Below are 21,956 nucleotides of genomic sequence, written 5' to 3'. Positions count from 1 at the left end.
AAATCTTAGTTCTTATCATAAATTTAACAATTTTTTATTTAGAATACTTATTTTATTTATTTGATTTTTGGAATAATGATTTCAAGGACATCAATGTCCAATGTTATAAGCGAAGCTTCTCTATAATAGAGTCCTAAAAATGTAAGTATGTTTTTTTAACAGTACTCTGTATCTAAACTATTTTGCAACAAATTAAAATACAATTTTGTTCACGCTTATCAATCAATATTTTGGTTATTAAGTACTAAAATTTACATGTGTTTATGTTTGTTTGTCATAATGTTTTTTTTGTATGTTGTCATTCTTGTATACAATAACTAGTTTTGCTTCACTAAAAAAATTTGATTAATAAGAAAAAGTAAAACGTATACCTGAAATTTGTCTACTACAATTGCCCAATCTGTGCAGCAGTTCAGAATCCAGTGCTACAGGACTAATAGCAATTATAACTTTTGACAATTCATTACTTTCATCTTCAAGATTGAACAGATTATGTGTGATAGTTTCCATCTTAACTTTAAGATTCATATTTGCATCCTCAAGTTTTCTGTTACTTACTCGTAGGGATTTATCACTCTTTTTTAGTTCATGAATATCTTTCATAATTGCATCAGTGCCGCCTTTTTTAAACACTTCAAGAAGTGAAATCTTATTTTCTTGTTGTTGCACTCTGTCTTGTAAGAATTTGACTCTTAATTTAAGAACCTCAGCTCCTGGTTCTTGTCCAAGAACAGTTTTGTGCTCAAGTTCTTCAATTCTGACTCTTAGCTGGGCATTTTCATTCAAAAGGCTCTGAACTTTTGCATCAACTGTGCCACTTCTTGTTGATCCTATTTTTAGATGATTTTTCCATTTCATGTCCAGCTGCATTTTTTCTCTGTCCAGTCTTGTTACTGTTTCTCTGAGTACATCATTCTGTTTAGCAATCTTTGATACCTCCTCATCTGCCTCTTTCAATTTCTTTCTCATTTCTTCCATTTTTTTCTGCCACTTTTTCCGTTCTTCCCATCTTGCGACCTCTTCTGCATTCTTGACAACTTTATCTTCTTTTGAAGTTTCCTCAAGAGGTTTCTCAGCTTTGTTGATAAATTTTAGCTTTTCTTTCAGTGTGAGGATTTCTAGTTTAAGTTCTTCCTTTTCCTCATTTTCTTCCTCACTAGAATGACTTCTTGCTGCAACTCTAGTAAGAGCTGCCTTCTCTTCTCTTAGCTTCACTATCAATGATGATTTCTTTTCATTTGCATCTTTTAACTTGGCAACCTCTAACAAGGCCGCCTTTTCTGTTTCTTTCGCGGTTTTAATTTGTCTTTTTAACTTTTCAATTAACTGTAACTGTTCATCTATTTTAGTTTTAAGTGCTCTAGTCTCTCTATCAACAAGATTTTGAATATATCCAGGTCCTTTCAAGTCACTGGTATTATCTGATTGTTCAGCTGTGCTCATCATTTCATTCTTTAAGTCAGCAATAACTTTGCTCATGGCTCGTAGTTTTTTATCCTTGTCAATAATGTCTGCCTTTTGTTTTTCAATTGTTGAGATTAGTGCACTAGAGTCATCTTTCTGCTTAAGATTACTAAAATCCTTTTTAGATTCTGAATTAATTGTATCCTGTCTCGATATAGTATCTCTATGCTTCAGGGCTCTATTTTCCTCTTGCAGATCTTGTATTTGAACTGCCATTTGCTCAATATCATATTCCATGTCTTTCAATTTAGCATGATCAATATTAGCAAGATCCTCCTTAAGTCTGAGGTTCTCTTCTGTTTTATTATCAAGCTGGGCTTGCAGTCTCTTGTTATCACTTGTCAAAGTCATTACACTAAGATTAGCTTCTTTGAGATTGGCTTCAACATCTTTAAGCTCAAACTCTAAATTCATGGCTCTTTTTACATATTGATCTACTGTGTCTGAAGTTGGAAGCTCATATGTTGCTTGTGAAGATCTCAATTCATTTAGGTTGTTTTGCACATTTTTCAACTTCTCTTGTAACTCATTCATTTCATTCTGCTTTGTTTTTAGAACATCATTGTACTCTATTTGAGATTGTTTAAACATTTTCTCATAACTCTCAATAGTTTCTTCTTTCAGACTCAGCCTTTCTCTTAGACTTTCAATAGTTGAATGTGCTATTGCAGCTGCTTGGGCATTTTGTTGGTCAGGAAGACACGCTGATTGAACTCCTGGTTGTCCAATCACAGATGTCACAGCCATTGCTCTATCAACTGATGCTGGAAGCTCAAGCCTTAAATCATTGATCATTTTTTCTTTGGCAAGCTTTTGGCTCTCTAATTCTTTTGTCTTCTTTTCTAACTCTTCATTGGAAGTTTCAAGTTCTCTGATTTTGGACTTAAGTTTATTTATTTCTTGACTTAGATCCTTATTGATTTTGATAGAAGAATCAAGTTGGTCTGAAAGAGGAGCATCTATGTCAAGAGATTTCCTGGAATCAAAACTTCTCTTTTCATCCTTTTGGAATGTATAGAAAGGTAAGTCTTCCTTCTCCTTCTCCATCTCAAACCTTTCCCATTCCATTTGTTTCTGCTCCATAAGGGATTCCATCCTTAATAATTCATCCTCCAGATGTTCATTTCTCTTCTTATATTCAAGTGATTCTTCTTTCACATGATTCATTTGTTTTTCTATTTGATCTGCTTTTCTTCTTGAATGAAGTTCTTTCATTCTCAGATTTTCTAACTTGCTGTGCCATTCAAGAATATGTTTAGTTCCTTTGCTTTGCTTAAGTGTTTTAAGTATTTCATCAACTCCAGTACGCTTTAGATCAACTTCTTCCTTTTCAGTTTCTAAACTTTTCAATTTACTATCTGCTTCAAATAAAAGTTTACTCAACTTTTGTTTTTCAAAGCTTATTTCTAATAATGATTTGGAGAATTTTTCTTGTTTAGCTAATGGTATGGATCCACTGTACTGCCTTCTTAAATCTTGAATCACCTTTCTCATTGACCTCAGCTTAGAGTGATATTGAGTCCTAATATTTACAATATACTGCTCACAGGTTTGTAATTTATTTTCCTTCTTCAGGAGAGTTGCTTCAAGTTTAGATATATCCTTCTGTAAGGAAAGAACTTTTTGCTGTGTTAGTAGATCCTTATTTTGCCAGGAAAGCATTTGTTGATGTAATCTTCCAATAAGAGCCTTTTCATCTGTTATTGATTGGAGATCTAGTACCTGGTGCCTTAAACTCTCCAATTCATTGGCATACACAGATTTCCTACTTTCAAGATCATTAACTTGATTCTGTGCAACTTCAGAAACTTCTTTTAGCTTTTCATTTTCTATTTTTAAATTTAACAGATCTTTGTTGTCTTTTTGAAGTTTCTCATTCACTTCATCAAACAGTTTTTGAGGAATACTGGTGACTAACTCATCCCTAAGGTCTCTTTCTACCTTTTGAAGCTCAAGATTAGATTTAGTAACAGCCTCAAACTTGTCCTCTAGCTCCTTGTTTCTTTCATCTAATTGTTTGTTTTGCATTTGTATAAGCTTGTTTTGGCTATCAAGATGGTCAGCCTTTTGTCTTTCATTCAATTCTTTAATTTCAAGTGTTGCCATCTGCTTTGTCAATCTTTCTATTTCAATATTATGGTTTGCTATTCCATTTTCAGATTTATTAGCGCCAATTGTATTTATCAATGATTCAAGTGAAAGAATCTTTTCTCTTGAACTTAACAGTTCTTTCTTTAAGGTTTCATTTTCTTGTTTGTTTGATTGGAGGTGAAGTTCCATTTCTTCAATAGTTCTTGATTGACTTGAAACTTGTTGTTGTTTCTCCAGTAAATCTCTGTATTTTGCAGAAATATCATTAAACTCTTTATTTGCATTCTCCAGGACAGTTAGAGGTACACTTTCATCTAAACTGTTCTGTAATACTTTCAATTTGTAATTTACAATCTCATCATTTCTTTTTAACTCTCCAATAACTTTTATTGAGCTATTTTCTTGCATAATAAGTTCATCTCTAAGTTTGGTATTTTCACTTCTTAAAAAGCTATCTTGTTTTTCTAATGATCTGTACTTTCTTGTCAAAACAGCTTCATTTGATTTCAGCACGGCAATTTTTCTACTTGTTTCAGCAATTTTCTTTTTGACCATATCATCACCTTCTTCCAGAGATTTCAACAGATTTTCATATTCAACAACTTTAGCATTGTTACCATCATTGATTTCCTCTGCATAGTTTAGTTTCTGATTCATTTCATCCTTTTCCTTTTCCCAATTAGCTTTAGCCTCAAAGTATTCTTCATAGAGGACACCAATCTGATGTTTGCATGACTCAGAGTTAGTATGCACATTGTCAAGCTCTGTTTTTAACTCTTTCAGCATCTTGTTCTTGACATCAAGTTCATCAAGAACATAAATCAACTGACTGCTCAGTTTTGATATTGAATCTATGTTTGCTCCACCTAATTCTGGGGTTATCTGGACAATGGGCATCTGTTGTTGTTGTATTATTATTTGTTCTGCCTGATTATTGGCGCCCCCTCCCATATTTCCTCCTTGCTTAATGTTGGATAACTCATTTTCAAGATTCTGAATCTTTGATCTCAATCTCTGGATTTGACTTGCTGCCTTATCTTCTGTTATCCTTGCAGATCTTAGCTGTTCTCTCAACTGTGAATTGACTCCTTCCAGCCTTTCAACCTGAGCCTTGACACCCATGACTGGCTTATAGTCTCCATACAGATGTCTGGCATCAAGTATGGTTATCAAATTTTCTAGTATTGGAGATGTTACTTTTACATCACTAGTACCATCCTGATCCTTGACTGACTCCAATATTTCATGCATACCAAGTCTTAGCTTGTCATTCTCATCAAAAAGTTCATTGTATTTATTCCTTTGCTCATTCAAATCATTTTTAAGATCACAAATTTCTTTTTGTTTAACTTCAACCTCTTTCTGCAGTAATATTGTTCCTTCATGAAGCTTGAGTGTACTAACAGCATCAGACCCATCAATACTGGAAAGTCCAGCTCTCCTGTTCTTTAATGCCTCTGTATACTCCTGAATGGCATGCAGATCTTCAGCTTCAAGACCTAATTTAGCTGCTCTCTGTCCTAACTGTTGGGCCAGCTTTCTATTTTCAGTCTTCAGCTGGATTCTTTCTTCCTCCAACCTCTCTAGTTCCTTTTGCAGCACTTGTAAAAGAGCTTTTTCTGATTGTCTGTGTGTTGATAGAGTTGAGGCTTTTGACTCCTGTCTTAACAACTTGTTGCGCTCTTTTTTATCTTCTCCTAGTCTCTCTCTCATTTCATTATTTTCCTCTTCAAGAACATTACATTCATATTGGAAAGTATTAACTTTCTGGGTAAGATCCTCAATCTTGCGATCTGGGAAAAGAAACTCTTGTTTTTATTGAAAGATCATGAATCCTTTCAACAAAAAAATAATAATTTTATATGTGAAATTAAAAGATCCTATAACATATTTCAAAACTTTCTGTCTTGATCACATTAATAGCATTTTGACTCACTTTGGACTAATTTTATTCATGATGGAAAATAAAAATAATTTTTTTTTCAGTAAAAACTATCCCTGTAAAATTTTGCTACTTTTATACTATTAAGACAAAAGTGAAAAGGTAGATATGGGCTCCTAGTTGTAATTTTAAAATAGGTAAAGATGTCGTAAATATCAGGCACCAATTAAATATTGTATGTATGATCAAAACAAGTGTATTCCTTTAATCTCATTCTGTTTCTTAAGAGCCTGAACTTCAGTGACAGCCTCCTGAAGACCATACTCTCCCTTTTCATATTTCCTCAGTCTCACAATCATGCTTGTTAACTCCTCAGACTTGGCTTTAGCTGCTTCCTCAGCTTCTTTTACTCTATGCTCAAGATCTTTGACAGTTTCTCTGGCCTCAAACAAGTCAGCCTTGGCCTCCAGGAAGTTTTTGTTCAGGATATTTCCATCCTTGGATTCTTCACCTATTTTCAATTCTTCAATCAGCTTGGCGGATTTTTCAAGCTCCCTGAAAAAAAATATATTTAAATAAAATAAAATATTGAATATCTAAAATTATAACTGGTAATAAAAATTAGTTATTATTATGATTCTAGTGTAGAGAAATAAATTCAATAAAAAAAAAGATTATGTAATATTTGGCAGAAATTATCACTTTTTAAAAATTCAAAATAAAGAGTTTTAAAAACCTAACCTCAATGAAGAAATGTTTAATAAAGACAATTTTTTTCAACTTGCCCAACAGAAAATATTATTATCATCAAGATGATTTTGATTGTATGAACAGTTAAAGGCAAAATAATACCACTTGAGATGAAACTTTGGCGGTTTCCCTCAAAATCCCTTTAAGCAAAGCAGAAACTCCATCCACTAATTTTGAAATAAACTAATAAGAAGAAGAGGGGGTTGGGATGCTTCGTGTCTTTATATTTTACCTAAGGTTAGGTTATGTTGGGTACAGGATAGCCCCGCAAGTATATTCCCTAATGGGCTAGAACCCTCAACAGGGTTTAGGTACAAAACTAATTCCCCCTTATCTTTAATTTTATTCTAAATAAGGGTTCCGTGCTCGCTAGGAAAGCACCTCAGCCTTTGTCCATAAACAAAACTTACATCGTAGCCTGTGATAGTTTTACTTCTAAATCTTCAATTGTTCTTTCCCTGTCTGACAAAGCTTTGGTCAATAATGATATATTCTCCCTAAAATAGAAAAGAAAATTAACTTTATGGCCTAAATGTTTTGAAAAGTTCAAATTGGAGCTAAGTAAATTACTATGAAATAGAGTCATTATGACAAAAACATTAGCCAGGCTCAAAACTTTGTTTTTATATAATTTTTCAGAATTGGCATGTATAGCCTGATTCAAAATCAAACTGTGACTTTGTTGAGATGTGGTTGTATAATTGTTTAGCATGGCCCTATTTAGCCTGACTCAAAATCATACCTGTGACTTTGTGTAGAACTATTTGTATAATTGTTTAGCATGGCCCTGTTTAGCCTGGCTCGAATCTCAGCAATTTCAGCATCTTTCTGAGCACAGATGTCTTTCATCTCCTCTACTTTACTGTCAACCTAAGAAAAAAAATTCTTGTAGAAAACCAAAAAAGAAAAGTCCTGTAAATAAAATGTATCCGAAGATTGAATTAACTATTTGGTTGAAAATAGTGATTTTATAATGAGAAAACCAGGAATAAGGAATAGACAACAAGCGAAATAAATATAAAATAGTATTTGGGGGCAGATAAAAAGGTCGTCTTAAATTTTTTATGTGTTGCCCCCAACGACAGCAGGAAATCAAGTATAGGTTTCGTGATTTTTTTCGAATTAATTTTGTTGTTGGTATAAGCTGTAAGAAAATACCTTCGTTCTGATATACTATTCTGACCTAATGAGAACCTACATATTTGATTACATGTACTGACATATTTTTTTAGTAATCATTAATGATTTCATATGTACTGGAAATACTTTCAGTTTATTAATTTCACATTTAATAATAATAATAAGTGTTTTCTGATATAATTATGCATTTCATACAAGCAGACAGACTGATTGAGTAAAGCTAAGCATTATAAAACACGCTAAAAACAAAGGGGCTATAGTATTCATAAGATAACAAACACAAACAAGTTATGCTTATAATACCAGGAATCAAATTTTAAGGTTATACAACAACCAACAAAATCAAATTCAGAGTATTTTTTAAAATTCCAAGAAAGTTGAAATTCTGTAATGTATAACATTGACATTGTACATAAAGTTCTTATTGAAATGCAAAGAACAAACTTTAGTTTTAGTTTTCCTTTGGTTAAATCCTATAAAACGCCATTGGGTTATCCTTAACCTTTTAAGGATGAAAACGTTCATTAGAAGCGAAGCACAAAATATGAAGGATGAGCGCATGGAAAACGCAGGGATAAGGGATGGGAAACGTAGGAAAATATTATTTCAGGCCTATTTCAAGCCTAGGCCTATTTCTAGCCTAATAAACCAGTTTTGGGATAGCGCAGTGGTTCGTATAAAATGCTAATGAAAAAGCTGTGTGTGTGTGTGTAGATAAAGTATAGAATCAAATTCAGGTAGCTAGTTTAAAGTAAAAAACATAACTTTTTATAAACCTATATATTAATGGCTTTTGTTACAATGAAGTTTTTTCTCTCCCAAAATTTTTTATCTTTTACTTTGGTAATTTGAACTGTCAGAAAGCTATCGTTGGGTTTCCCTCAGACAGATTTTAGTTTGTATTATTTGCATTTTTATTAATGAGTAAAAATTTTATTTGAAAATTTCATTGCTAATTAAAATTTAAAATAATTAAATAATAAATATGCACTTGGGTAACATTCTATCAAGTTCTTTGGATACTATACTGGATATAATGTAATGATATATCTGTACTGTGTTGTATTGTACAAAAATTAGGGTGAAGGTGTTGTATCAATTCCGTATTAAATTTTTAAAATTCAAAATACAACATCTAATTTATAAACTACCAAATGAAAATTCGTAGCTACCTTCTTTCCAAAAAAATAATCCCGTTATTTTTGTTTTTTCTATGTGGCCCTTTTTTAATGTTTAACTCTAAGCAGATTTAATAATTAAACTAATGTGATCTAACACCATTTATATTTATTTTTTCGTAGCAGACGAAATCATTATTTTTTCTATAATTGTCTGCTTCTAAAATTTCCGCCATCTGTGATTTGGGCATGTTTTGTATCAACCAATCACCAATTGGCTCCGCCAATTGGTGATTGGTTGATACAAAACAAGCCCAAATCACAGAACACTATTGGTTTAGAGCGGTAGCCAATATGAGCCGTCCGCCAGTAAGGTCATTAAATTAGGCAAATGGTAAAAGTTGCATGATCCCTTTCAAAACCAGGCCGAGACCTAATTTATGGCCAGGTTTCCTATCCCTTATCCCTGGGAAAACGTAAGTAAAAGAACAGAGGTGGATTCTTAAAAAAAAGTTTGCCCCACTAATCGCTTTGTGGGGGAAAATTGTTTTCGTGATAAATCAACCAAAATTACATTAAAAATCTACAAAAATAAACAAAATCACAGAAGGGTTATGAACATAAGATTTTATTGAATTTTTGTAGATTCTTGATGTGATTTTGGAGGATTTTTCACGAAAACAATTTTGCCCCACTAAGCGATTAGTGGGGCAAATTTTTTTTAAAGAATCCACCTCAGATGTCCACTGATCATAATTCTAAATAATATTTTTTTAAGGAGAAAAGGGGTTAGAATTTAGGATCTTAGTTGATAAGACAATGGACGATAAGTTGATATTCATCCCCAATGATAATAAAAAATAATCATTCTATAGAATACAAATATTGGTTAAAAGTTTTGGACTAGCCAATCAAGTTTTAATATAAAATACCCATAGGTTTCTTTAGCCAACGAATAAGAGATCGTGTTAATAAAACTTTGGGTACCAGTATAAATTAATTCTAATGTTAACTTTCAAAATAAGAGATTTTGCGAAGTTTTTCCTTGGAAAAATAAAATTGACTTGGACTTTTGTGGATGGTGGAAAAAGTAAAACTTTGCTAAGTTTTACAGGAAATCGATGTTCTCCAACTTTTAAGATGGAATACAACTTTTAGGCGTAGGTCATATTAAATAAGTTTATTATTTCTAAAATAGATTTCTAACACTATTCTTAGAGGGATGAGGGGGGGGGGATATTGGGCTGTTTATCACACAAGTCCCCAAAGTTTTCATGTAAATTCATGTAAATACCCCATGATTATACACAAAATTTCCCAGACTGTAGATTACAATTAATGGTTGAAACATGTGGACACACCACTAAATGAACCAACCAATCAAAATACAATAAAAGTTCCCAAGGTTGTTGAGTCAATACAGAAGAAAACGTTATATAAGACTTTCGGGACTAGTGTAATAAACAGCCCAATGTCCCCTCCCTCCCTAAAGTAAAATATGAGTATCTATAAATCATATAATATAAGTATTATGTCTGTGAAAATAGGTCTGCCCCTCCATTAAATCAAAGCTTATGGATAAGAATTTAAGGAAAAATTGAGCTATTTTGTTATTAATAAAAACACAGTATTATTACAATGCCAGTTCGTCTGCATATCCGTCTCTGTTTGAAATGTTGATCTCAATACTGAGCTGATAAAACCCACTGGCCCTGTATTGGTTTTAGGCTATTTCCTTGGGAAGAGGGGACAATGATATAACCTAACCTAACCTTATGTAAAATAATAAATGTATAAATAAATACGTATAACCCATACAACTACCTGGTTTCATCGGTGGGTAACTTTTTCGTCTGCTAGCAAATTGCTTTCTGCTTTTTTGTAGAGACTTAGCTCTGTTAATATTTCCGACGCTATTGTCTGATATTCAAAGACCCAATTGAAGGTTGTCACAGGGTTTCCAAACCATGGACATACAAACCCCTGCGCCCTCTATCCTTTTAATTTTTATTTTAAAAGACAAACCACTATTTCAATTTATTTTCTGAAAAAGCAGTTTACTAGAATACTGTTGAATATACTTTGTAGATATTGGTAAAATTGTCTACATATTCTACATATGAGAGGAAATTAATGTTCCAATTTTCATATTTTCTATCAATATATCTGTGTAAGAATATTACTTAAGTACTTATCTTATTTAAGTACGAGAGGCTTTGCCCCTATAGGCCTCTAAAGCTGCTTGGGGTTGGGTGGGGCAGGTCGATCCCTGCCCATTTTAAATTTTAGTTTTAAAAAGAAAAAGTAAAAATAAATTTGTTGGTAGGGTTGTTCTTGTTTCCAAAGACGATTTCTCTTGTAGGATGGTGAAGTAAGTACCCTATCTTAAAATATTTTTCCAGAGCAGGATCTTTAAATCATTTAAGTGGTGAGCCAGATCGGGGTGCGCCGAATTTCAGCCAATCACCTCGCGGCATTTCATAAAATGCTGTGTTCTCATTGGTAGAAAGTTGGCTCACCCCGATCTGGCTCACCACTAAAATGATTTAAAGATCCAGCTCAGGACCTATTAGAAGCTACATTTAAAGGAGATCCTTCGGTAAAGACAGACATCCTGTTACTTTTATTTAAGGATGATTAATATTACTCTCAAAATGCTATTTGCCTCAAAAAAATGGAAACTAGATTATGTCATAATCAAAAGCTTGTGTTTCAATTACCGAAGCTACTCTGTAAGTGTTTGTGTCAGTATGTTGGTCGGTAATGTAATTCCCGTTCTCTTCCCACTCTCCTTATCTATTATTTTCTTCCCTCCCCCTTCACTAACCACTTATCAAACACTTTAATTATCAGAATTCACGAATTTCAACATCTTTTAAAATTTTTTTTTTCTTTCTATAACTCTTTTATTGTTTGGCCGTAAAGAGTTTTGAAAAGCTTCGAAAGCGTACTTGTCTTTTTTTTTTATTTGACACATCATGTATTTTTGTACAATTCAGGTTTAAATTTGGGAAAGAATAGTTATTTATAGCATCGTATTATAAACAACTTTCCGCGGATACAAAAATGTACAATTATTCGTAGAAAACTGGATATAATACGATATAATTCATCCTTAGCTCTTTCCTTTCCTAAATATTTACTAGAAACCAAATGAAGAATCATATATTGATCCCTTTATCCCTGAAAAAAACTTACCTCTGCGCTGACTTGCTGTATGCTTTTATCCCTGTCTTGTTGCTGTTTCTTGATGTCAGCCATCTGCAATTTCAGTTCCTCTTTCTCCTCCTCCAGCTGTGTTTTTATTTGCCTAAACAAAAAAAGCAATTCTAAATTTTACCCTGGTATTAGGTATAGCCAACAAGCGAAATAAATCTAAAATAATATTCGGGGCAAGATAAGATATTTAGTTATTGGCTACAGCGAAAGTTAACAGGAAGGGAGGGGACATTCCGCTATTTATTTCAATAGTACCCATAGCTTTATTATAACATATTCTTATCCGTTGACTTCACAACTGTGGGGACTTTCCTTTAATTTTGATTTATTGGTTCATTAAGTTGAGTGTCCAAACGTTTTAACCACTAATTATAATCTTCAAGAATGGTATATATTTGTGTATCATTATTGAGGTTGTACTGTACATCAATTTATTTAGGTTATTGTCTACCTTTAGATCTCTTGGAAGTTGACAAGATAGTAAATTGTACATAGTCCACATAGAATGAACAAAAGTTTATTTGTAATTGTACATATATATATTAGGGTGGGTTGATTTTGGACATTTTTTTTCTGAGGCCAAAGCGGGGATCTGCAAATATTTGTATGAGTATAATACACATCTGGATGATTTAAAATTTATCCTAGGTCTTAAAACCGCTGACGACCAGACATTCAATTGTATAGCTATTTGTAAATGGGAGTCAAAAAATTATTGACTCAGAAATATGGCTTTATGGTGCTCCCAGGAAAGGCATTGAAGAGTAGAATCAGGAACTTTTGACCGTTTCAAAAAATCTCGTTCCTAGCCTGAGAAAATCTAAAAAAATCTCTACAAATTGGACAATTCTCAATAAACCTTTAAAAAATGTGGTTTTTTAGTGATTTCTAAGGCTAGGAAGGAGATATTTTGAAACGGACAAAAGTTCCTGATTCAGCTCCTCAAGGCCTTTCCAGGGAGCACCATGAAGCCCTAGTTCTGATTAAAAAATGTTTTTGAATGTCGTCTTTGCATATTAATAAGTAATCAAATACATTTTTTAGTGGTCAGAAATGTTTTACAGGTTAATTTTATCTGTTGCATATCCCCTCTTTGTCTAATTCTGATATGAACCCGCCCTAATATATATTAAGATATATGTACATATAAGTTGGAAAGAATTATAATGTTTGAGGGAGATTTGAAATCTGCATCAAAGAAGGTGTATCAACTTTTTTTTTATAGCTAGCCGGTTCTTTTAGTAAGTAGTAGATGTAAAATTTTTCATAGAATTCAGATATGCAATCGGTTTTTTTTTGTAGACCTCTTATTTTTTAAGTAATTTAAGTTTTTTTTAAAAATAATTAAGTCGGTTTTAAGGTACTAAAACGCAACAAAATAAAAGAAGAAAATGGCCAGTAAGAACAAAAATAGTAAGATCTTTAATTTGACACCTTACTTTTAAAATTCTGTTGAGTAATTATTGAAAAAATCTATTTTTTTAACCTTGTTTTAATAAAAACTTTAGACCTAAATATTTTCTCAAACAGACATTGTAAGCAAAATTGAAAAAAAGTAAAAAAATTAAAAATTAAACAAATGGCCAATTGTATTTTTTGTTCAGGCAACACTATCGTCTTCCCTTTTTTACCCCCTCTTTACCCCCTTCCCATTTTTATACTTAATTCAAGAATTAAGACGTTGCCTGTACAATATAATATGATATTTTCATATAATTCCTTTTATTGTAGTTTATATACTATATTGTAAACTTTTTTTTTCAATTTTGCTTACAATGAATTCGTAATATTTTTCTGATTCTAAAGGTATATATGAACCCATATTTTTTTACCTGTGAAATAATAAAATTAATGTCAAAGTTTTTATTCTCGTGGGTTTAAAAAAATCGATTTTTTCAATAATTACCTGACAGAATTGAAAAAGTAAGGTGTCAAATTAAAGATCTTACTATTTTTGTTCATAATGACCATTTTCTTTCTTTTTTTTGTTGCATTTTAGTACCTTAAAATCGTCTTAATTTTTTTTTTTAAAACTTAAATTACTTAAAAAATAAGAGGTCTACAAAAGACCGATTGCATATCTGAATTCTATGAAAAATTTTACATCTACTACTTACTAAAAGAACCGGCTAGCTATAAAAAAAAAAGTTGATACACCTTCTTTTAAGGATTTTTTATAAAATTCGTTTTTTTGTATAATTCTTTATCTAAAAGCGGAAGACAATTTAAGTTCATAAATTTTGACCACTAGGATAGGTGGATTGGAAACTACCTGCGCTCTGATTGGTTGAATGATGTGTGACACTTAAGCTTCTCCAATCAGAGCGCAGATAATTTTCAATCCACCAATCACAGATGTCAAAATTAATTAATTTAAATTGTATTTCCGCTTTTAGATAAAGAATTATATAAAAAACGAATTTTAGAAAAACAAGGATGACAACATACATAAAAGCGAAGCTCTGAAACAATATGACAGACGACCATTAACTTTTGTTGAGTGTCAGAACTGAATATACAAAACATGAAAATATAAGGTTTGACAAAATTATAGGTAAATTTGTTGCAAAACTTCTTAAATACAGAATTCTGATTAAGTACATACTGACATTTTTAATACTTGATTATAGAGATGCTTCGCTAATAATATTGAACCTTATTGTAATAGGAATCAGTAATCAAAAAATCAGATCAATCGGATAATTTTAACACATAAAAAATTGTTATTGAAAAAGTAAAAAAATCATCATGTTTAAAATGGACGTACAGACATTCTGGTAACGATTATAGAGTTGCTGCGCTTTCTAAATCGTACCTAACTACTACAGGAATCACCATACAAAGTTTGAAATCAATAGGACAATTCTAACATGTCTAAATTAACGAATAAAAGCTAACTATCTCGGACGGACGGACGGACGGACGTACGGACGGACCGACCCTAATTATAGAAAAGCTTCGCTTTAAAAAAATCCTTAAAAATTGATGCAGATTTCAAATCAACCTCTAACATTACTTCTTTCCAACCTATATATCTTAATATATATGTTTTAGATTACTATCAATTTATATACCTTTAATCTTCAATGAACAAGGATGACAACATCCATAAAAGCGAAGCATTGAAACGGTAGGACAAACGGACATTAACACTTGTATAGTATCTGAACTGAAAAATCGGAACATAAATGTATAAATGTCGAATCAAAATTGTAGGTAAATTTGTTGAAAAACTGCTTAAAAACAGGATAATGTTTATGGACATACTTACATTTTTGGACTTGATTATAGAGTTGCTTCGCTTATAATATTGTTCTTTGTTGTCCCAGGAATCAATATACCAAAAATCAGATCAAACGGATAATTAAAACACTTGAAAATTTGTTGTTAAAAAAGTAGAAAAATCAACATGTTTAAAATAGACGTACGGACATTCTGGTAATGATTATAGAGTTGCTACGCTTTCTAAATCGTACCCAACTACTACAGGAATCATCATGCAAAGTTTGAAATTGATAGGACAATTTTAACATGCCTAAATTAACGAATAAAAGCTATCTATCTCGGACGGACGTACGGACGGACGGACGGACGTACGGACGGACCGACCCTAATTATAGAAAAGCTTCGCTTTTAAAAACATACTTCCAACCTCCCTTTTTCCTTTCTAAAAGCGAAGCTTTTCTATAATTAGGGTCGGTCCGTACGTACCTCCGTCCGTAACGGATAGCTTTTTCCGTTAATTTAGGCATGTTAGAATTGTCCTATCGATTTAAAATTTTGCATGGTGATTCCTTTAGTAGTTAGGTACGATTTAGAAAGCGTAGCAACTCTATAATCATTACCAAAATGTCCGTACGTCCATTTTAAACATGTTATTTTTTTTACTTTTTTAGCAACAAATTTTTATGTGATCAAATCATCGGATTGATCTGATTTTTGGTATATTGATTCCTGGGACAACAAAGTATAATGTAATAAACAAAGAAACTCTATAATCAAGTCCTAAAAATGTAAGTATGTCCATAAAAATTATCCTGTATCAAGCAGTTTTACAACAAATTTACTTACAATTTTGCTTTGACTCTTATAAATTTATATTATGATAATTAAGTTCTAACACTATACAAGTGTTGATGTCCGTTTGTCCTACCGTTTCAGTGCTTCGCTTTTATGGATGTTGTCATCCTTGTTTCGTTATAAAGCAAATGTTATAGAAATAGTTAACTGAAGCAAAAATTAGGTTTTTTATACAAAAGTATTTGATATTCAGTATGTAAAATGTATTACGATAAGGTTATGCTTAAATTCTGCAATTGCTTATAAACACACAAAAAAATCGGCGTTTTCCCTCAAAGTTCCTTGTTAAGCAATGAAACCCTCTTTACTTATTTCGAAACAAATTAGACGGGGGGGGGGGGGGGGTTGTGCAGGGGAAGATGTTCTTTTGTTTGTTTTATGTCAAGTTAGGTAAGGTTATATTGGATACTGGCTAGCCCCGCAGGATTAGGGCACCGCAAGAACAGACCCTTCAAGAGTTAGGCTTAGGCTTATTTTTCTTTAAGGGAAAGCAGCATATTTTGTAACCCTTCAAAAACCTTGATTTTTGTTTGAGCCAACTGTGAGGGATTATGAAATGGAAATATGAAAAGTTAATCTTGAATTTTCGGATTCCAATTTAGGATTTGACAGTCAGATTCACCAAGGGATAGAAGCAGATATGGATAGATAGAGAGAACAACAAGGATGTTAACATCCATAAGTTGTGAAGCACAGAAAAATCATGAATGGGAAAACGGACAAAGTAATTTAAAGAGCAAATATTTAAATATCACATTTAGCATGTAATTTTATGTATTTTTTGTTTATATTTTGTACCATGACCGATAGACCGACGGACCATGTAAATTACGCACTAGATGCTCATTGGTATAGGAAATCTTCATAAAAATTCCAAGACAGATGGACTGGCGGACAGACAAAGTGAAATATGCAGTAGCTTCGCTATTTAAAAGGGAGAGAAAGAAAGAAAGAGGGAGAAAGAGAGCTTATGAGTGTGAGGGTTGGAGAGAGAGAGAGAGAGAGAGAGAGAAAGAGAGAGAGAAAGTGAGAGAGAGAGAGAGTTTATGAGTGTGAGGGTTGGAGTGTTATTGAATAAAGTTGGAAATATATTTCAAAACTTTTGGCTATTCAATTTTGTAGACGCTTCTCGTCCTAACTCAACTTCAACCATTGTAAAAATATACTAGTGGCTGCGCCCCCAGCTTTAAGAAGCTCTGTATTTAAAATCGCAAGAAGGGGATAACACAATTCCAAAAACAGAATAGTACCTATGTCCCTGAAAAGGATAATCAGTTCAGTAGTTATATAGTGCAAAAAGACTCATTGAATTAATTCTCTTGGGAGGGTGGTGATACCATCCCAAAAAAATATTTATAAACCTTCCCAGGATTTTACCAGAAGCTAAACTGTAAAGAAGAACTATATCCTTCCGTACATACAGTAAAAAGACATAGAGAATGAAACAGATTCTTCTACTTTTATAAAGATAACCTTTTAAACACATTTTTATTTTGTTTCCTTATATTTTATCTTATCTTTTGGGACTTTTACAACAGGGATATTTTGTGTATCATCAATAATGTAGATGCACATCAATTTGTAGGGGGGAGTCGAATTTGATAACCCAATTTTATATTTTAGATTTAAAAAGAAAAAGTAAAAAAAAAATTGGGGGTTAGCGAGATCCTTCGGTACACACAAACACACAAACACATAGACATCATGTTACTTTAGTATAAGGATTTAAATGTTCAAATACAATTTAGGCTCATTTGATTAACATAATCATGTGGTGATCGATTTGGCTTCACATAATTACTGACCTTATACTACTATACTACTAATTTAAATGTAAAACTGTACAGTTTCCTGTAGACTTTTAAAGGTAATTTGTTCAAATTCTAAAACCCAATTTTATAAATTGAGAAGAATTTACAAAGTTAAAGTAGTACGTAGTAACTTCCACAGTAGAAAATCTTTTTTTTCGTAGATTGGCAACCCTATGTTCCACCCCCATTCTTAAAAGCACAATTTTTTCCAAAAATCCTGTTGTAGAAGTATCATAGTTACTGGATGTTCTTTGCAAATATTTACAAAAAAAATCAGTGATTTATCTTAAATAGCAGCCGAGACATCACATTTCACAATAGCTTTATAAACTGACAGACAGACCGAGAGATAAAGTGAATTATAGAGTAGCTTTGCTACGAATAAAAATCATCATAAAGGAAGATTTAATCGTAGACCACTGCTGGTTCAAGGGAAATTTAAATTACGTTTTTTGGATCAAATTCTATAATTTAGTCAATTTGTAAAAGTTGTAGCTTAATACTATCCATTAGACATCCACCTTCAATTCTTAAAGTACAAGGATGACACAATCAAAGGTAGTACATATCAACATTTTTCGAGTGGAAAAAGAACATTTAGGTGTTATGCAGGTAAATGTTTTTTTAGATATGACACGGCCATGACTCTAAATCGTGACCTACCTGAGCTGGATCTTTAAATCGTTTTGATGGTGCGCTGAATCGGGGCTGCTATTTTACATGGATCTTTAAAAAGATATCGGCGCGGTGTTGCTAGATCGCTGGCGACACTCAATGACATATCCATACGTGCCGGTACAATTTTATAACTTAAGCTGGTGTTTTATATAAAACAATATATAATTTATTTTAAAAATAACTATAAAAATGTTTTCACGATAGTTTTGCAATAAAATATTAAACTAATTTTTAAAAAATATTTATTTATTGAATATGATCACCCAGATTTATCGCGGCAATGCCACTAGTTGAGTACCATTGGCGCGCTAGTACCTCGCCACTGGCCGCGCTAAATTGCCCATGCCAATTCGATTTAAAGATTGGTATTAATAATCTGATGGTGCGCTGAAATGAATCGGCCCGGTTCAGCGCACCTCTAAACGATTTAAAGATCCAGCTCTGATAACTAGCGGATAATAAACTTACTGTGATTGTTGGAGGTTGCTTCTCATGCGAACATATTCTTCTGTCAAGCTTTGGATTTGCCTAAAAATTAAATAATTGAGTTTCTGGTAAAAAGTAATTGATTATGCAAAATTGTTCAGGTAAAGAGGGCAAGGACGTCCAAGGGGGGGGGGAAGGGTTGATTACCCCCCCCCCCCTCCAAATGAAAAAGGTTGGACGACCTTGAGTGAGGGGATATTGAACTGGTACCCAAAGTTTTGTAAATAAGATATCTCATGCATTGGCTTAAAAACTTTTATTAGATAATGATTGGGTTGTACAAACTTTTCCACTATTTAGATTAGGTTACATTGGGTACTGGGTAGCCCTGCAGCAATTAGGCACAAAAAACTGCCTTTCCATATTTTTTTAATTTATTAAAAAATTTGGAAGAGGACTTCAGTGTTCACTTGGCACTTTCAGGAAAAGCAACATTAAATTGAATTTTTTTAGGGACAAACCCCAAACTGTCCCAGCTTTGAGCAAGACGATTCCTGTGACGTCATATAAAAAGGGAAGGGGGGAAGAAAATCTCTTCCCTTTTCTCCCATCTCTTTTGAAGAGATTTTCTTCCCCCCTTACCTTTTTCTTTCCCGAAACGTACATGACGTAACTGAAATCGTCTTGCTCAAAACTGGGACAGTTTGGGGTTTGTCTTTTTAGGCAGTTGTGGAAAAAAAGGTTATCAAATAGTTTTAGAAGCCTGTCCGCAGCTAAATCATTATGATACAAGTTTATGAATAGTTATCTATCGCATCGTATTATAGACAATTTTTCGCGGATATTAGAAAAAAATAGATATTAATTTTATGATTTTTATTTTAATATTCGTGGAAAATTATTTATATATTGTATATGATTTTTCAGTATGACTTAAAACCGGTTCTAATCCAACGGATATTAATTGGTTTGAAAGCGATACTTGAAGAGAAATTGTCATACCTGGTTCCATCCTCTAATTTATCTCTTGTTTCTGTTAACTTGTTATCCATAGCTCTAATACATCATATACAGTCATATTCAAATAAATTTATAGACAGACAGATAGACAGACAGACAGGAAAATCGACAGATAAATATTTAAGTAGATAGACAGAAAGGCATACATATATTTAGATAGACAGACAAAAAGACATATAGAAAGGTAGATAGACAGAAAGACAGACAGAGAAATAGATAGATAGAGAGACAGATAGACTAAGAGACTGATTGATAGATAGATTGACTGACAGACTTGCATACATAAGAGGTAGACAGACAGATAGTAAGACAGACGGACGGACAGAAAAACAGACAGACATACATTTAGATAGACAGGCAGAAAGTCACATAGAAAGGTAGATTGACAGAAAGACAGACAGAGAAATAAATAGATAGAGAGACAGATAGACTAAGAGAAAAATTTGACAAATAGACAAATAGACAGACAGATTTGTACACTGACATATTGAATTAGACAGACAATAATTAGACAGACAATATGACAAACAGAGAGAGACAGACAAACAACATACATTATACAGACGGAAAGACTGATATTAGACAGATAGATAGATAGATAAATGAATGTATATTATTCCTGTTATCAGCCTCCATGAGGTCAATATCTTGCAGAAGTTGGTGGATTTGTTTGTTCTTCAGACGCACTGTGTCCTCAAGATCTCGTAGACGACCCATGTCAACCTCCTTAAAAGGAAATCATTTTGTAACAGTATCCAATAATAGCATCTATAATACAAAGTAGAACGATGTCTGTCTGTCTGTTTGTCCCTTAAGATCTCGGTAACCACTGAACCGATCAGATTTTACTCTTCAGGGTATATATCTATTGGTCCTGTGGTGATTTTAAGCTATTTTCTTGGGAGGTGGGACACCCCCAACCCCCCTAAACCTTGGGGCTAAGCCCCTAGAGGCTAGGGGCGAAGCCGCTAGTGCAATTATATAATAATTTTACTAAAATTTTAAAATGTATTTAAATAAAGTAATAATAGTTATTTCTCGCATCTTAACATATACAGATTTCCGCGGATATAAAATGTACAATTAAATATTAAAACCAGTTTTTTCGAATGGATGAGAACCGGTTCAAATCTACCGGATATTGTTCGGTTTCAAAAGAAACTAGAAAAATAGTTACTAACCTCATCCATAGCATCCTCGCTGGTGGACTGTTGGGCAGCTTGGCGTGACTGTTCCAGCTGCGCAATCAGCTGTTCATTGTCACGTGACAGCTTCGCCACCTGTTTCTCCATCTTGTCCTTCTTGGCCTCCAAGGATTCGCGTTCCTGCCGCCCCTCCTCGATCATTCTCTCCTAAAAAATAAAAAAAGTTTTTACATGATACATAGAGAAAATAATAAAAGAGAGGAATCGAGGTATTTGGAGGACTAAAATAGGCAGTGGGCCTAGAGGCCTATATTGAGCAATTGCCGCGCTGAATTTTTATTGTTATTCCACCACTTTTCAAAATGGGAATATTTTACAATTAAATGTAATTTCCAGACAATTATAGTTGGTGTTTAAAGCATACATCTGATTTTTATAGAAATATTTAGAAATATTGCCAATTCTGATAAACCCTAATAAAAGAATATAAAATTATGATTTTTGATTTCTCTTAACTTTGCTACTGACTTTAATTATTCCACACATTATTAGTTTATAAGATTTATATTGCAGTTGTTTCGGTATGTTTTTCTTGTATTCCCTGGCAAGTTCGAACCCATTAATCCCTGATTCCTTACACCAAAATTCCTAGAGAATGAGTGTATTACGCGGCATTCCTAACTATCTCCGCGCGGCGCGTGGCTTGTAAACAGACAAAAGAAACGCGCACTTTTCCTTTGATTAGTCCCACGTGAAGAGCTACGTGATTGAAAATAATGTATTGCTTGAATATACATGCGCTCTGATGTGTGGAATATCTCAAATAAGCCTTCTGCTTAGTTTGACATCATAATGTGGTAAGAATTTATCTTTAATTCTTAATAATAAGTGTAGTATGGTATATTTTCACAAAGAAATTTAAAACATTAATTTTTCAACAAATAGACCATTTAACTGCTAACTTTTGACATACGAATATTTTCCTTAATTTTATTGATCATTTGAATCTAAAATTATCAATTTCTGATGCTATTTAATATGTTTCGTGCCAATTTAAAGTTTTTGGAAATTTTATATTTTTAATTAAATTGAAATCACGCAACCTCGATCTACATAAATAATAAACCATTAA

The 21,956-nt window shown here is 32.8% G+C and overlaps 1 protein-coding gene across 1 annotated transcript in view; it reads right to left on the bottom strand.

The window, feature by feature from the left end:
* The window catches only part of LOC145323095 (centrosomal protein of 290 kDa-like), a 47,499-nt gene that overhangs the window by 14,497 nt on the left and 11,046 nt on the right, over positions 1–21,956 (bottom strand). The window contains exons 5-14 of the mRNA XM_080165477.1: positions 20,861–21,031; positions 20,245–20,405; positions 19,662–19,715; positions 18,702–18,761; positions 11,644–11,755; positions 6,930–7,057; positions 6,598–6,684; positions 5,690–5,992; positions 5,579–5,613; positions 372–5,348 (exon numbers count right to left, since the gene is read on the bottom strand). Coding sequence (XP_080021603.1) covers positions 372–5,348; positions 5,579–5,613; positions 5,690–5,992; positions 6,598–6,684; positions 6,930–7,057; positions 11,644–11,755; positions 18,702–18,761; positions 19,662–19,715; positions 20,245–20,405; positions 20,861–21,031 — 6,088 coding nt within the window. The remainder of the gene's footprint in view (positions 1–371; positions 5,349–5,578; positions 5,614–5,689; positions 5,993–6,597; positions 6,685–6,929; positions 7,058–11,643; positions 11,756–18,701; positions 18,762–19,661; positions 19,716–20,244; positions 20,406–20,860; positions 21,032–21,956) is intronic.

Source organism: Acartia tonsa, chromosome 6 (genome assembly GCF_053477335.1).
Source record: "Acartia tonsa isolate MP-2025a chromosome 6, ASM5347733v1, whole genome shotgun sequence".
Taxonomy (NCBI): domain Eukaryota; kingdom Metazoa; phylum Arthropoda; class Copepoda; order Calanoida; family Acartiidae; genus Acartia; species Acartia tonsa.
Note: the sequence above shows the minus strand (reverse complement) of the source record. Positions and strands in the feature narration are given on the sequence as shown.